The sequence below is a fragment of the Stegodyphus dumicola genome, chromosome 6 (genome assembly GCF_044657685.1).
Source record: "Stegodyphus dumicola isolate Sdum_Otavi_A_Nest chromosome 6, ASM4465768v1".
Lineage (NCBI taxonomy): Eukaryota > Metazoa > Arthropoda > Arachnida > Araneae > Eresidae > Stegodyphus > Stegodyphus dumicola.
Window position 1 is genome coordinate 148,367,103 of NC_140773.1, and position 17,975 is coordinate 148,385,077.

General features: G+C 33.0%; 1 protein-coding gene across 1 annotated transcript in view; it reads right to left on the reverse strand.

Annotated features, from left to right (window-relative positions):
- Positions 1-17,668, reverse strand: part of LOC118181122 (uncharacterized) — a 39,345-nt gene extending 21,677 nt beyond the window's left edge. The window contains exons 1-2 of the mRNA XM_085817920.1: positions 17,509-17,668; positions 5,660-5,804 (exon numbers count right to left, since the gene is read on the reverse strand). Of these exons, the coding sequence (XP_085674046.1) occupies positions 5,660-5,795 (136 nt within the window). The 5' untranslated portion in view covers positions 5,796-5,804; positions 17,509-17,668. The remainder of the gene's footprint in view (positions 1-5,659; positions 5,805-17,508) is intronic.
- Positions 17,669-17,975: the final 307 nt, after the last annotated feature.

Consider the following 17,975-nt stretch of genomic DNA (forward strand, 5'->3'; position numbering starts at 1 on the left):
ACAGCGTTATGGGATCTGAAAACATTTACATACTTTAAAGTTCTTTCTATATTTTATTATTATTCATCAGTGTCTTAGAGTGTACAAATATTTTTCGATAAGCTGCTGACAGTTCTTCCAAATCATCTTCAAAATAAAAACAGAAAAAAACACGTCCGTTTATAGTACCATCACTGGGATTTTAATGGGTTCTAATTGTCTTTTACGTGTTGTGCAATCATATTCTTTAAGTATAGCTCTTCGTTAAATACACTTACATGCAAGACATAAAAGGAAAGCGCTTCAATTTCTTATATTATTAAACATTCATCAGTATTTTAACTATTTATGCATCTCCAGCCTTTCAGACTTCCTTCAGGGACATGTTATAATTTTAAATGCTTGATGATCTATGTCCTAATCCAAATAATACATATAGAGAGTTGAGTATCAAACATGTAGACCATGTGTCACTTTTGCATATTAAAAGGGATAAGTGGGAATTCATCTGCATCCAGAAACTGACCCTTACTAAAATTAGTATATTTCTATTTATAAGGCAATTTGTAACATTTTGTTCCCTCGACTTTGAAGTTAGCATAACCGTACAATGCTTTGAATGGGTCATTAGAAATGCGATAATACGCTCGTGTTCACATAAACAATAATAGCATTTCATTTTCTTTTTATGATGTTCATGTCTTCAGCTGTCACGCTATTTTATAATTCAAACAACTCTTCGTAAACACATATCGTTGTAATGCTGTCTCGCTCTAACAAGAATACAGAATTGAGGAAACTCTCGAGAAAGAAGACATTTCTGCAGCATGGTTTCTTGCAGCACAATTAGAAACTAAACAACTTTAATTTAAATCTAAAGTGTATTAGCAAACGAGATCAAAATGAATTTTATAATGTCAAACAGTTTTAAAGCGTTTACTTTAAAATATGTAGAAAGACATAAACTTAGTTGAGTGAATAAAGTTCTGCTTCTTAATTGCAAATTGTTCCACTTAAAGAGCCTTAAAATTCAAATCAGAACTTCTGAAGTATTTAGATGCATACCATAAAATTTAAAGATTTTTTTAAGAAAATGCATACAATAAAAATAAGTTTTTAAAAAAGATAATTATTACGCATATTAAATTATTTCGTAAAAGAAAGCAAAAGATGAGATTTTGCTCGAAAGTTTCTATTTTACCAGGATCATTTCATATACCAGGATTTAAAACCATTTATTTTATATCAATGTGTCTTAATTGTCATCAGTTCTTGGTAAAAGATAATTATCATCTTTTGTTCTTTCCTTTAAATATCTGCTCTCTACACGAAATTCTGTAGTAACATTCTGAGCTAAATAAGGCAAACAGCGATGGCTGAGGGCTAGATGAACATTCGGTGATATAATGGCATCTCTTTATCCTGAACATTCTTCTGATTTTTATATCTTCTCTTATGTTTCTTTCATAAAATCTTGTCTTTTCTCACATACCGAAGATAGGTCATCAACAGTTGTTTGATTGATTTCATGTGTCTATTCTATGTTACGTCATTTCATGCGACTTACTCCTAAAATTTCTCGACTAATTTTCACTTTCTCAACATTTGGCTTCTCGCTGGCAATCAAATCTTTTACATCCAGAATCATCAGATCTCTTTACAAATCAATTTTGATAATTTTACAGCAAAACAACTTTTACAGTGTTAGCACAAACAGTCACTTAAAAAGTTAGTAAAAAATCCTAACAAAGCAAGCTAAAAATAATAAACATAATCAAAAATTATGTTATGAATACTTTAGTAATTTTAAATTCTAACAAATTCATGATTTTAATTACATTATGTTCTAAACTCTCTTAGGATATCCCCAGTTAAAAACGTTAGGGAACAAAGGATGATATAAAACGTGCAAATCGTTAAAGTGTTAAAGGAAATAACAGTATAATTCGTTTTCCTCTCATACGAATATGCAGAGAATCGCTTCCTATTTAGACAAAGGTAGATTTCAATAAATTAGTATTTAAGATAAACTATGTTGGAAAATGTAGCTCTTCTTTCTCGTTGAGATGAGATTAAATTCAAGAAACATCTGTGATGTAAAAAGCATAGGATAATAAGTACTAAAATTCTGCTTCATGTTATTCATGCTATCATTCTACGAATGACTTATTCAGGTCATTATCCTAACCTAGATCAAGATATCTATCCTCTCCTGACGTTCTTAGTTTTAAGGCCTAAATTGAAAAGGGTACTCCAGAGAGCAAGAGAAAATAATTTGAAGTTCAATAAGGCTAAATGTTAAAAGTTCATCGTGTGAATTATATAGGGCATGAGTTAAGTGAAAATGGACTAAAACCTTATAAGATATTTCTCCCACTTTCTTAGCGTACCTTCGTGGTGTTGTGGTTCTGCACGCTGGACCGGTATTCCAGAGATCCGTGGTTCGATTCCCGGCAAAGGCGTTTACTAATTTTGCATCTTTCCGACTTCCAAAAATCCTAATGTCTCTACAGTGGCGCCCGAACTAAAAGGGTTGTGGACGATGACTTTCCACACCCAGGATTTGGCGATTGGGTCTCCTAAAAACCCCAGTCGCCCTTTAAAAAAGGGGAGTATATAAAGTATTTCTTCCGCTTTCCCTAGCGTGCCTTCGTGGTGTAGTGGTTCTGCACGCTGCGCCGGTATTCCAGACGTCCGTGGTTCCATTCCCGGCGAAGGGAGTTTGCTAATTTTTCATCTGTCCGGTCTCAAAAATATAGCTAATGTTCTCTACAACCTGATTTTTCTAAATTAGACAAAGGTAGTGGAAGCAATTGTTAAAATGCCATAACCTACAGATGTGTCTTCGTTACAAAGGCTTTTGGGAATGATTAATTATTTAGCCAAATTTATTCCTAACTTGACTACTATTACCTCTCTAAACTTACAGAATTCATGTTTATTATTATTTAAAAAAAGAAATCCTCGTGCACCACAAAGTATTACACGAAACAGAATTCATGTTAAGTGCACTAAATTTACTCAAAAATTCGAATACATATAATGCTTCTATACTTTCACCCAGGACTGACTGATTATTTTATCCGTCAGTCAGCCCTCATCATTAAATAACTATTCGTTATATTTGTAGCCTTTTCTAATTTTAAATGGAGCAAAACTGAAAAGTATTTGAAACGCACTGGTCATCAATTATATAAAATTAAAAAGAAAATTCTTTTCTTGCCATTTTTTCATGTGCTTCAGTACCATAAACAAAACAGGTCGATTAATCGTAAATTCTTTTTCCTGTGACTCATATTTTCATTGTTTGCTTAACGCATTTACATTTTCCTTCACACTCACAGAGAACACTGTATATCTTTGCAGATGATCTTCAGTTTTTTTAACTTTTTTCTTAAGGAGTTTGCGCTGAATAAATGACCAGTATGACAATTGTTTGCTGCAACAAACGAACAGTCTTATTTCAAGTGTACAATAACAGATATAAAGAATAAAACTTCTCATCTACGTGAAACAAAATGCAATAGATAGAAGGATTTTCGACTTGACTGTCTCCGGAGGGATGTCATAGCAAGGATGCAGGTTTTAACACTGATACTGTCATAAAGTCGCAGTTTATGTTGCCTTATATTGTGAAATGATTCAGAGTTAATTTTTATTGAAGGAATTACGATTACAGCTCGGTATGAGATTCTTTTCGAAACATAATTCCCAACCAAATTTCATATGGTTGGACAATATTGCTTACAAAAGATGAAGTCATCCTTTGCAGACTCGTAACTTATTTTTGACACATCAGCATTCAGTACAAAAGTCATAATTTTCTACTATCCAAATCGCTGTTCCAACAATATGGACTACCCTCCACAAACCTGAGGCGGATGAAACAGCTTGATTTCTTTCTTTGGGTCAGTTTTAAGGTATGGTCTATTAGAAGGGCCCCATTTAACTGAAAACTTCAAAACAGCCACTGTTAATGCTTCTTATAGTTTTCATAAATATATTTTACCAAAAATCCTCTATGATTATATCCCATATCTTCATCATATCATCACCTCTGCACGTAGTTGCTTTGAATCTCTTGTCAAATGACACTCTTTAATTTCGGAGAGACACGTGAAGTTGCATCATTTTATATCTTACCGTCCTCTTTAAACAAATTTTTGTTTCTGGAAAACATACTTTGGTTTCCAAAAACTAAGCACTAAAGGGAAAATTGATGGTAACTCAAAAAGTACACAAGCAACGTGGACAAAACTTTATGAAAATATTTATTATATTTCTGGCAACTTAAAAACACGGAAAATATTATACAGAATATTTACATTTTACAATATCAGCGGAAGCATAAAATCTCAAATTCGGACAAACAAATTAAACACAAAAAACTTCTCAATAATAAGTATGACCATACTGATCAGCAATACACACCTGATAGAGATGTCCCATGCTCTTTATGACATTGTGAATGATCTGCATGGGCAGCAATGCTCATTGATCAAATAAAGCGGTTATAATCCCATTTGGGGTTTAGGGAAGGAGTTAGTGGTCAGCAACACGCTTCCCGACAGTGTACACCGCATTTTCAGTAGTGTTAGGATCGGGAAAGCGTGTTGGCCTTTCTATTTAGACTACAATTTCTTCTTCTTCAAAAAATTGGAGCACGAAGAGAGCAGTGTGAGAGTGGGTATTATCTCCTCGCAAAATAAATGTATCGCCACAGCATACGAGTGTAAACACAAGAATCCAGTATGTCGACCCTGCGCCTCTGGGCATTCAGCGTTTCATGTAGCAACACATACAAGTCTGTCCTGCATAGGTATCCCTTTCCCGTATATTAGACGGAAGATATAAAGTGTTTGCATCTCCCCATGTAAACATGTGGGCAATCACGCTGTAAAGCAAAATAAGACTCATCAGTGAACAGAACAGATTTTCACTGATTTTCATCCCAGTTTACATGAACTACATGCCCAATTCAAACGTTCTCTGATGGCAGGAGATAAGCAAGACTCACAGTGCTGGCCGTCTAGAAAACAGACTTCTTTGATAAACCACTCTGTGTAGTGTCACGGCAGTTATTGTCCTTTCAGTAGCAGAAATAAGCCTGAATCTAAGCTAAGATGGAGTTGCAGTCCTGTTGCTACATGCACTATCGCAAATATGGTCATTTGCAGAAGTCAGTGGTAGGTTTTCGAGAGGCTAAAACAGTAGTTCAAAATTGTTTCTACAACCGGCTTACCACGGAACAATCAACATTTAGCCATTTTGCAACATCAGACTGTTGTTTACCTGTTTCTATTCTTCTGCTGGCAAATGTCGCCTCGAACTCATTTTTACATTTTGGCTATCGAAAATATGTTTAATACATCGCCTTTCACTGAACAACGATTCCCTTGTAAACAGCTGTCTTAAAGCTGTATCGTATTTACCTAAAGCGATGAAAGCCGCACTCTTTCGCATAGTTCTATTTAATGCAACTTGCTTTTATTCATAACATATCTAAATTTAACGAATTTCGAACTACATTTAGTCGATTTATGGCGATTCTTCAATTCTTTGCTTAATTTTTGGAAACCAGTGTAATTGTCACTTTATGTTTACATGAAATGTTATTAAAAGACTCAAATATATTTTAGTAAAAGATCTTCTTTAAATATGATCTCAATAGTTTTCTTACCAATAAGGAAAAGAACAACTTCTTCGAGTCCTATTCCTCTGTGTGACTGAACATCATCATTTTTGCTTTGCAATTCGAACGCAAGGCTGGCACCAAATATGGATATTAGAAGACAACATTCGAAAGAAGAAAGCATGGCAATGATCTATAAAGTAAAACAAAGAAACAACTTAGTCCTGTTGTTAAAGGAATAACTTCTTAATGTATTCTAATATTGATCAGAACACTTTTCCTTCTGTTAATGATTACACTGGTGTGCAAAAATTAAGGACGAAGTCGAAAAATTAGCATATCAGCTGAACGAAGAGGCAGAGCGGACAGAAAGACCAATCAGGAGATTAAGTAACGCATGTACGGTAGCACATGCGCAGATATGCAGGTAGACGTAATGGGGGAGTGTCTGAGTAGTATAAAGCATGTTGTCGGTGTAAGATCACTATTTCTGGCAAAGAGATTGCACGCCGTATAGCAGTTAAAATCACACCGAGTTGCTGCCTCAGCGAGAAATGGCGAATAATCAATTTGTTAGACGACATCTGGGTGCTTTTACCCGAGGTCGAATCATTGGGAAGTTGGAGGAAGGCCGCAGTGTGACAAGTGTGGCTGCAGAGTTCGGAATTGCTCACAGCATCGTTTCATGACTTTGGAGACAATTTCAAACTACAGGAACAGCTATCTGGGGGTTTAGTAGTGGTTGTCCACGAGGAACCACACCCTCAGATGACCGGTATATTGCCTTACAGGCTAGAAGAAACAGGCGGCAGACAGCGGGAGAAATCGCTAGACACACGACACAGGCGACTGGACGACCGATATCGCGTTTTACCGTGGCCAGAAGACTGCACGGTGGTGGTCTGTTTGCACGACGCCCTGTACGGTGTGTACCTCTAACGCCTGCCCATCGGAGAAGGCGTTCTCTGTGGTGCCGGGAACACCGGAATTGGAGAGACAATGAATGGGGACGAGTACTCTTTGCAGATGAGAGCAGATTCAGTCTGAGTAGCGATTCTCATCGCATACTCATCTGGAGAGAGCGGGGAAGCCGCAATCATCCCTCGAACATCATTGAAAGGGACAGGTATGGAGGTGGCGGTGTTCTCGTTTGGGAAGGCATCATGCTTGGTAGTCGTACAGACCTTCACATCTTCCACGCAGGTTCAGTCAACGGAACCCGTTATTGTAACGAGATTCTTCTTCCATATGTGCGTCTTTTTAGAGGCGCTATGGGTCCGCAGTTCCTTTTCATGGACGACAATGCACCATGTCATCGCACAGTAGCTGCCGAACAGCTCTTAGAGAGTGAGGATATTGAACGTATGGATTGGCCGGCACGATCTCTGGATCTCAATCCCATCGAGCATGTATGAGATTTTCTAAGCAGACGCTTGGCAGCTCGTACCTTACCACCAGTAACGATTCCGGAGCTTCAATTGGCGCTGCAAGACGAATGGGCAGCAATGCCTCAACAATTCATTGGCACCCTCATTCTCAGCATGGGCAGACGCTGTCAAACCTGCCTAGCAGTCAGGGGAGATCATATCTCCTATTAAAGACCGGATGTTTCTTGCTGGACACCCATCACAGGGATGTTTCGGACTTCAGTCGCATTGCGCTCCATGCTACTTTTTCAATAAAGTTTCTTTTTATCCCTGTGATTTCTCTTTTAGTAAGTGTTGCTTACATTTCTCATGTCCTTACGTATTGGGGTTCTTACGGTATTAAATGTGTTGATTTGGAAAGCTTTTGTACAAAGTTATATTGAAAAATCCGTCTCGTCCTTAATTTTTGCACACCAGTGTATTAAATATAAATATTTGGAATTTCCATGCTTTAAAATATATATATGTATATATTAATTTTTATAACATATATGGCAAAATTTCGTTCTAACTGGTATGGAGATAATCGCAAATGGCAGAGCAATCGAAATAGAAATCATACTTTTCCTTTATTTTTCAAGTATGAACTTTGATAGGAAACACAATCCATTATTTTGCCTAATGCTTATGCTTGTTTAATTCACTTTGCTGTAATCCCTTCCAATTCTAGTTTGAACGTTTAATAGCCTAAAATAGAAGTAAATGACTAAATAAATAAAACTAAAAAAGAAACGGGATGTGTGCTATTCATGACACAAAAGTACTACATTGCAGTTTGATCACTTCTGAAATACTAAGTGTTCATATAGATCCATCCAGCAAATATTTCGATTTGGTATTGTATTAAAGAAAATTTCTTAAAGCATTCCAAATGACTAATCGCTTTAACTTTTAACTTAAAACTATTATGTTACTGTCAGTCCAAATTAAGCATTTCTTATTCTTAACAATCTCCAACTTTCAAAGCATTATAGTTGCGTTCTGGGGCGTTTCAAAGCCTTATAGTGGTAGTTAGATTTAATTTACAAATAAATGAAAAAATTGGTATACCAGATGCCAATTAACATTAGGTGTAAATAAACATGCATTTAGACATCAACCAGCTATTCTGTGGTGTACAGGTTATCAGAACCAAAGTTCGAAGCATCATTTCGTAGAACAATTAAGAAAAATCTGTGAGAGAAGCAACAGCGGGAGATCAATGTCTCCCGGTAGAATAAAAATATCTCACCGCAGCTAATCTCTGACCTCTACGCTTTATCAGCTGTTAAGTACACAGAAGGTTTGAGAGAAAACGGCAACTGATCATCAATGCATACATCCTTTTCGCTTCTGACAGATAAGTTTCAGATTAAATTACACAGTTTCTGTTAGACTTAAGTTCAAATGAAATTTACATCTTTTATAAAAGAATCCAAACTCGAAATCTGACTCTAAAGGAAACAGGAAACAACTATTGACGCTTTATTATCAGTGAAAAGAATATTACAGCTTCATAGCATATGGAGACTACCGGTTAAGTATTAGATGTATAGATCTGCACATGCTTCCTAAGGTAAAGATTACTGATGGAAAACGAGGGACCTAGATTATTTTATATCCACTTTGATGCGGGCGGATAGTCAGCGGACTAAATTTGCCATTCAAATCTCCTGACTAAATTTATCAAGTAGACTTGGATATATCCATGGACATGTGCTTTTACCTTCAGTTCCTTAGAAGATTACGACACACCTCAGTCACTATTTCTAGGAAACAGCGGCTAACGTATCCAAACGTTTTTTCAATTCAGCCCTGGGCAAGATGGAAATATGTTTACAACTTATATGTAATTGTTTTATCCTCAGCTGTGTATGAACACGAACTCACAGTTTGCAATCTAACCCAGCGTTTCTCAACCAGGGTTCCGCCTTAAATGGAGAAATAACACGTACGTCATGCAAGAGATAACAATTGTTTCCTTAGTTCGGCACTATACTTCGGTGGTGGAAGCAGGTGACAAGAGTCCAGCTAATGATAATTGAAAAGCTTCATTTTACTGTTTGTATAGGCTCAGTTAGACTTCTCAGACTTCATCAACAGATGTATGAATGTTTTTGTTACTTGCATTTACAGTTAAATTTTTAAAAAAGGATATTTTTTTAAATAGACTTACTTACTCTTTAGAAATCTTTAAACTGTATATTGGCAAGGCAAGACTATGAGTGTAACACGAGTCTAACCGAGCATAACCAAACAGCCAAAGACACGTTCTCAGTTGTTACGGATTAGAATCTAATGTGATTGTGTATGCATTAATGATAGAAGACATCTATGTTCATGTAGGTGGTTAAACAGATTGCTAGCTTATGTTCTTATTTTACTACTTTGATAGCATTTTATTCGGTTTTGTTTCTCATTTTTAATTCTTCTGTAGATTTTGTAGGTTAATAGGTTAACATGGGGCAATACTTGAAGACAAACAATCCAGATAATTCTGAAGAGACTAGTGATGAAGATTTGGAATCTCATACAAAATTTCAAAAGGATAATAAGGAAAGAAGTGCGAAAAAATTTCATTATTACAGTGAAAATTACTGTTTATCAATGGGCTTTACATGGATAAGATCCAGAATGTTTTCTTCGTCTTATTTACGGTAAAAACCATTTGAATGCAACAACAGCTCCGGCAAAATTGAACAGACATTTCGCAATTAATCTAACTAATATGAAACATAAAACTGTTGATTACTTTAAAACATTGTTAAAATCTCAAAATAAACAGTACATCTTTTGGAAACAGTTAGTCAACACGCTCAGGAAGCAAGTTATTTGATAGCAGAATTTAGGAAAGGAAAAGACACACATCACACATTGGGAAAGAGTCTGATAATGCCCGCATGTAAAATTATAATGAGTAAAATGTTGAATAATATGCAGTGAGGAAATGAAAATATTCCACTTTAGAATACACAGTGAATCAATGAATTAGTGACCACACACTGAATAAATGAATTATGAAGAGTAAATCGATGAATCAGTGATGTGTCAGATGATGTTGAAGAGGTTTATATGATAAAATGAAAAATTGCAATTTTTCAATTCATATGGACAAATCAACAAATGTTTATGCTCTAGCACAGCGTTTCTCAACCTTTTGACTAACGCGTACCATCTAAACAAAAAATGAAAACCTTTAGTACCACTACTACAAAGTACTACCATCACCATTCTTGAACAAAGCTCAGATCGCATAAATTTAGAAGTGTTAGAGAAAAAACTCAATGTTGGGGGTTTAATTTTTGAATTTAATAGTGCAAAATACTTTGCTTCTTTGCGTACCACCTATTTTCTCTTGCGTACCACCGGTTGAGAACCCCTGCTCTAGCATTTGTAAGATTTTCTAGTGAGGAAGAAATTCAAGAAAACTTCCTCTGCTGTATAGAATTGCTAGAGACAAGTAGAAGAGTAGATGTACTATATACTATTTTGTCTGCATATCTGAAAAAAAAATCTGAAAGTTTTCATATTTTAACTAACGAAAAGATCATGTTGTAAAAGGGAATCTTGATTTTTAATTACTGACGGACTGAAAAGTGAAGATGGATACTAACAAATTTCCAAGCTTTATTGTATCACACCTAGAGCAGCTATCGAATCAAACTGATTATAATTTTCCGTCCTTGTCAACAGAACTATATGACTGGGTAGTGAGTCTATTCTCTCTCAATTTCGTTCATCCTCAGAACTTAACGTTAAAAGAAAAAGAACTTTGTCACTTACAGTCGGATAATTCGTTGAAAATGAGATTTAATGACACGGTTCTGGACAAATTCTAGATATCCTTTGAAAGTAAACATGTAACATTTCATATGAAAGCAATTACTATCATATTCATTTTCAACATCATACATGTGTGAACAAGCTTTTTCCTGTTAGAAGTACTAAGAGTAAGGATAGAGATCTTCTTTCTGTGGAAGATGAAATCCGCGAATGTATATCGAAAATCAGACACCGAATTCTATATTTATGTTCCAAAAAACAGGCGCAGATTTCACATTAATATTTGTTATAAATTGTTATACTTAAGAAATTTTTTATTTACTTATACCTGATTATATTTCGAATTGTACTAATTTCGTGTAATTGCATTTTTTTAAAATAAATGACTAAAATAATAGTCATTTTTTGTTTTCATTAATTATCTCATTCCATTTATTGTTTCCATTAATTGTCTCGTTCCATTTCTTGTTTCCATTCCACTTGCTATTCATAATAAAAATATTGTGAAAACCTATTATTACATGGATGTTGTGATTTCTTAGAATTTGAACATTTTCACAAGGTTTCATAAGAATGAATAGGGTGGAAACGCTTATTTAGCATATGTTCCCGTATCTCTTTAGATAAATGAGACATTGTGCAATTAAATGTTTTGAATAGCATCGAAGTTTCTAAATGAGGTTATCTTATTAGGATATTACATGAAAAATATTATATAACTGATTATATTTAGTTTTATTTTGCGGTACTTTTTAAAGAAATTCTAGTTAAGTTTTTCTACTTTTTCATAGGGTCGTAAAGAGATATCTTAACATCGTTTCTGGAAATTTCTAACTATAATTCGTCACATTTAATCTCAGAGCTTAAGTATTAGTTTGATATAATGACCAGTCTAATTATTAGTTTGATATAATGACCAGTCCAAGTATTAGTTTGATGCAATTTTTCAATAATTTTTCAATTTTTCAATAAAATAATCTTGTTAAATTTCACCTTTCATATTGCACTAAAATGGACTGTTTATTCAATAACATTTTATGACGGAGCTCGTTCTTTTAAGGTTTTTCCAATAGAATAGCTAGATATAATATTAAATGTATTGCTTTATTCTTTTATCGAAAACTCACTTTTGAAGGAGAAAAAATATTTTCTTCTCTATTTCAGGTGAGTTTGTAACGATGCCTATAAAGGTAGAATAAATTCAAATTTACTGCTGGTTTTGCATTACATTTTCATTATTTTATTACACTAGCTTTCAAAATATTAAGTGTTCTTCCACGTTCTTCACAGCAACTACGTAATCCATATCAGCAAGGAATGCCATTTTATAGATCTTACAGCCAATGATGCATAAAATTATTGAAATTTTTTATATCTTCTTTCATAACAGATTTTTTATTGCTGTCTATAAACATCCATCATCGACTTTTTCCATCATAATGAGAGTCAATAAAAAACATATATGAATATGAACTTCAATTTCTGCAACACAGCATTGGCTGACGAATTCTTCTAAGTTTTGCATTTTTCTCCCCAGATTCTTTACTTATTCTTTATTTAATAAAGTGGGAAACTTTTGAGCATCAATGTCAGATTATTCAAAATTGATTCTAATTAATTTGGTGACCTTGATAATATTTTCATATCCATTTAAAACTTCTTTTATGCGTTTCTTGCTTCTAATCCATCGCAATAAATGGCCAAGTTGTGATGAACATTTGTTGAATGTTATCTCATTTGAAAGTCATCATTCTCATTTTTAAGTTGCTTATTGCACATTTGATACCAGATTGCAAATTAATGCTTATCATCAAATAATATTATAATGTATTAATAAGTAGGAATCCGAAATGTAGCTCTAGAATGATGATATTTTCTATGTAGCTTGGTAGTAAACGCCAGCAGCTTTGCTTGAAAATTTCTATATACTTAAACCTTTTCTAATACGAAAATCTAAAGCTTTACTCAGTGTAGAGCAAAATTTTTTTTTAACTTATTGTCGTCTTCTTCAGTTTTTGCACCACCATTTATACATGCGAGAGTTTTCTGACAAATTATATCATTAGCATATTTTATTACAAAGTTTATATTGCAATTATGAATTTCGCAAATTTAGTGCTTATTTCGACTTCTACAGATGATTAAATTTTAATCTAAAGCAGTGTTTTTTAAACGTTTTACCCTCTCAACCACAATCATAGAGTTGTTATGAAAAAAGCGAAACAAAAAAAGAAATTCTTAAAGGAAAATAATATGATGATGAATTAATAATAAATGCACCTACATTATTATTAATAATTATTTTGTAATTAGAGTAGATATAGACAATCATAAACTAAGAAACTTAGTAGCTAAAATATTTCGCGAACCAACAGAAACTGTTTTTCGGCTCACAGTTTGGGAACCACTAATCTAAAACGACTATACCTGCTAATTTAAATTTTTAGTCCTTTTAAGTTTAATTATCTTCTTAATTCTTGAGATTTCTCGCATAACTTGTGTAATATATTTCTCCGCTTTTTATATTCATATAATAAGAAAGAAATGGGAAATTTTATAGGAATGCTAGTATAAGGCTCTGTAAGGAATAAAATTGTCAGATTGAATCGGGGCATCTTCTAAAGCAGCCCTTAAATATTTAAGTAACATAAAACTTATCTGCAAAAGATATACAGAGCATGAATACCATCTAAACCAAAAGGCCTAGAACTATAGTTTTAAAAGTAGACATTAGGTTATCTCATGATTCCTCATATTTTGTTTTGTCTAAACCAAGGATAAGGAAGATGAAAAACTAAAGGCCTAAAGAACGAAAATTGTGTCGAGGCCTCTAAACTGTCTTAATCGAACTCTGAGGATGCTGATATTCCATAAAGATGCACTTTGTTTACTGTGTTTTGCTATTTTGCACTTATGTCATACATTATTCTGTATGTACAGTATAATCCTTTTTAACAGACCGCAACGGGACTTCGTCCATTCCGGATAAGAAATTTTTTCGGATAACTGAATGTATATTTCTAGAAAATACTTGTTAATGATCTACGATGACATGTACAGAAATTGCAGCATACGAAGTCCGTTGGTCATGTTTTTAATATATGGACCACAATTAAATAAATAATGTCTAAAATCATGCAGATTATTTAAAATTAAAACATATAGATATTATTTTATATTTCCAAAAACAAAATTAAGCAATAATTTAAAATTATTCTATTTATTATCGTGCGAAAGTTATGAATTTCTTAGCATGACAGAAACAGAATTTCGAATCTCTGCCTGCTTAGACTGTTGTTACTGTAGTTTTAAAATACCAATGCGTATACAATAAGCTTTATAGCAACATTATATATATATAATGTTGTATCATCTTAAATTCACTTTCGAAATTTTCGAAATTGAACTTACTAACTATGGATTCACTCTTTTAAGATAATTCTACTAAAATTAATCTTAGGAGATAATATAATCAATATTTCTTTTGTAAATATATATATGTGATAAAAACAAACTTAGAAGTAAATGACTAGCAGAAATTTTGATGGCGTAGAAGTGTTGATCCATAAAGAATTAGGAAATTGTAGGTGAAGGCAGATTAAATCTTCATTTTTTATTTCAGCAAACATGTTGCGGCCACAAACAAATTGGCACATTAAATGGGCCTATTCCAAAAAGCTTATATTTTATATAAATTGCAGTAAGATAGAAGGAGCAGACAGACAGCAGTAGAGCTAGACCGAAGCGTTGAAGGCAAGTGAGTAATGTTCAGGAGAAATCTTAACTCAGACTGAGTTAGTTTTGGTTCTCAGTGCATTTTGATTGGATAGTTAATATTGCTGTAAAATTTCTATTGGCTGCTTGAGTTTTAGTTCCATTTACAACACCAGAATTATGTAAGAGTCATGTGTCATGGATAAATCTAGAAATGACGCAGTGTAGAGAGAGGTTACTATTTTTAGAATTCAGAAAGGAAATTTACGTTGCTAATTTAATCTTTTACATATTCTTTATTCTTCTTACATATATATTACACACACACATATATATATATATATATATATATATATGTGTGTGTGTGTAATATATGTAAGAATATATATATATATAAATTATATTTGAGGACCTAAATTTTGGATTTAAATTTAAATCTAAAAAAGTGAGGTTATTTTGATATTGCCGGTTCATTGGCTGTTAAGAGAGGTTTTATAGCGGATGAATATTTGATATTAAGCTTCGAATTCCTGCATAACAAATACTTTAAGATCTGAGAATTTCTCTGACGTGTCTGAAGACTTCAAAATTCCTTTCCAATGAATTTATGAATTAATTATTTCCAATGAATAAGTTATTGTATTATTTGTTCAATTCTTGAAACCAGTGTTTAATCCCATGAGCAAATAATTTTGTTTAATAGTTTAGTCTTTTCAAAACTAAAATATTTTTATATGAGTAATATAGTAATATGGAATTATGCATGCAATTTAAAATAGTAAACTTGAGTCTATCTTTGAGTTAGCTTTAAGTGAAATTCCATTTGCAATCAACTCAACAATAGACTATATCATTTATCAATCTCAAAGACATCCTGCATCTTTTTAATACATCTCAAAAATATTTTAATAAAATTTAAGGAATAAACCTTCTGCAGCAATTTGTCACATGAATAAAAAAGTACTCTTATAAGTGCATTCTTTGATAAATATTTATGGAAGTATTTTTGCCGTTATTTTATGTCTCTTTTACAATATTTGATAAATTAAAAGCGAAATGTCTAAGATCCCAACCGGGGGGGGGGAGAATTCCCTTTGCTATGCCTTTAAAAAAGAATCTAAGTAAATGTATAAGTATATTTAAAGTTTTGGAAGTAGGGAATGATTTTCTAGCAGTACTAAAAGGGATGCATTGGGCAAACATCAGGATAAGAATCACTAGACCTAGAATATTGTTCACTTACAGATTCGTAGGTACAACGCAATAAGTATCTTTTGAACAACTAATTGTAGATATATGTCTCTAAGAAATGAGTCATATAAAGTAGCTTTCAGAGAATAATAATCTTTTTATGTGATAAATATTAGTGAAAATACATAAGATTATAATTTCTATATGTGTCTTCTATAGAGAAAGATCCAGTTGAAAATTTGCTTCTTATCTATTTTTGCTTCCATAATCAGGATTCTGTAATATGCAAATTTGGCTTAGAAATATCTATTAAAGTTATACAGACTTAAGTAGCTTTTCTGGTAAAAAAATACTTATTTAAAAGCAACAACTTTAGGGACCATATAAAAAACTGATTCATTTTAGAGAATTTTACTACCTCTTAGTGAGGGAAACTGAAACTCATACATCTGAGTCAATGATTGTTTAGCATGAAAAATATCTTTTTTTGCATTTGCAAATATTTTACATTTGTACTTGAGTAGTTGTTAACATTATATGCGTATGATCTTCAATAATTATATTGCATGACATTTAAGTGAATTTTGATCCTATGATTTATTCTTATGTTTGTTGTTTTTGTTATTGTTGTTAATATGTTGTTTACGGAAACTATTAGCTAAATGAACGTTTTGCCTTACAAGACAAAGATAAACATTCTATTTTACATAATTTTAACTAATACGAAAATAATTATCGTAGTCTGAAAGGGTATCTTCTTGAAGCATTTTCTTAAATGGTAACATTTTTACACATATCGCTTTTTTACACATATTTTTCACTACGGACATTACATCATATTCTGAATTAATGGATACAATAATTAATCTGCGAATCATTGTTGATTACGTGAAGAAAATTCGGCCAACAGTTTGGAAAATTATAGTCATTAATAAAAGCAAAGTAAAAAACATCTCTGTTTACTTCTGTTAGCAGTGCATAGAAAGAAGCAACAAAATGTTTTCTGTTGACCATTTAAACGAGATAGAATCAAAAATAATGTAGTTATCTAATTCATAAAATTTAATGTAATCTCTCTCTATATATATATTTATTCGTATATATATTCTGACCTCAGCGATAGCTATTGTCTATTGTAAAGTAAAATTCTAAGGATGCAATTGAAATTGTAAAAGTCTAACAAATAGTATATTATTCTCTATATACATATCAAAAATTAATCTTCATATAGTGAGAGAAAACTATCCTTCCAATACTTATCATTTCTGTTCTTTTCTTGAGCCTTTTAAAGGCTCGAAAGAACAGAAATTCATCTGTCTATGTCTGTCTAGTCAACATATTCATCTGTCTTCAACGATATTCCTTTAAATTAACTTCGTATTGGAATTTATTTTTACCTCTTTTTCTAAAATCTTAATATCAGCAATCTCCTCTTTAGCCAAAAATGTCTAAATAACCTCTTTAAAAAAAGGCTTTTGCTCCCTTTTTTCCGATAAAATTCAGTTTAATTGAATGCCAAGCAGATTCTTTAAACTACTAAAATTTAAACATGCAAATCTTTAAAAATCGAGAAGATGGGTTGAGCATTTCGCTATAGAAACTATAACTTCATAAACTCTTATGATATCAATAATATCTTATACAATATATTATCGTCAAACTATCAACACAAAAGGATTTCTAAGAAGTTGGAGAACTTTAAGAAATGTCTGCCATGCACAGACATAAAATGATATACCAAAACTTCCAAGAGTTTGAAATTAAATCTAATCAGAAACGAACATGATAAATATGCGAACTTACCTCCAGTCGGTTTCAAAGTTGAAATCTAATCAGGCGCGATTAGATCGCGTGCCGCTGTTATTGACCCCTAGTTTATATACTTCGAATATGACCACTCTGTGAAGTTTCTGATACCACTTCCACCTTAGCGTGGGTGCTACCCATTATACTATACTCACTGGTCTGCATCGGAAGTCAAGGACCACAGAATACTTGCAGGAACCCCGCTCGGAATTAACATGACCAGCGATATGTGACTAAGAAATGGGTGGGGAAGATGTCAGACACGGTTACGCGAGAACTGCAAACCAACCGGCAAGTATTACTGCTTTCATATTTTCATATGAAATGTAAAAAATTGCAGATTTTATTTTATCCGCAAATAATGCATATCAAGGAAATTTATATACATATTGCTAGCATTCTGAAGATTCTGAATGCAAGTAAATAAACTATCTGGTACAAGTACAGAAGTTGTGAAATGCACC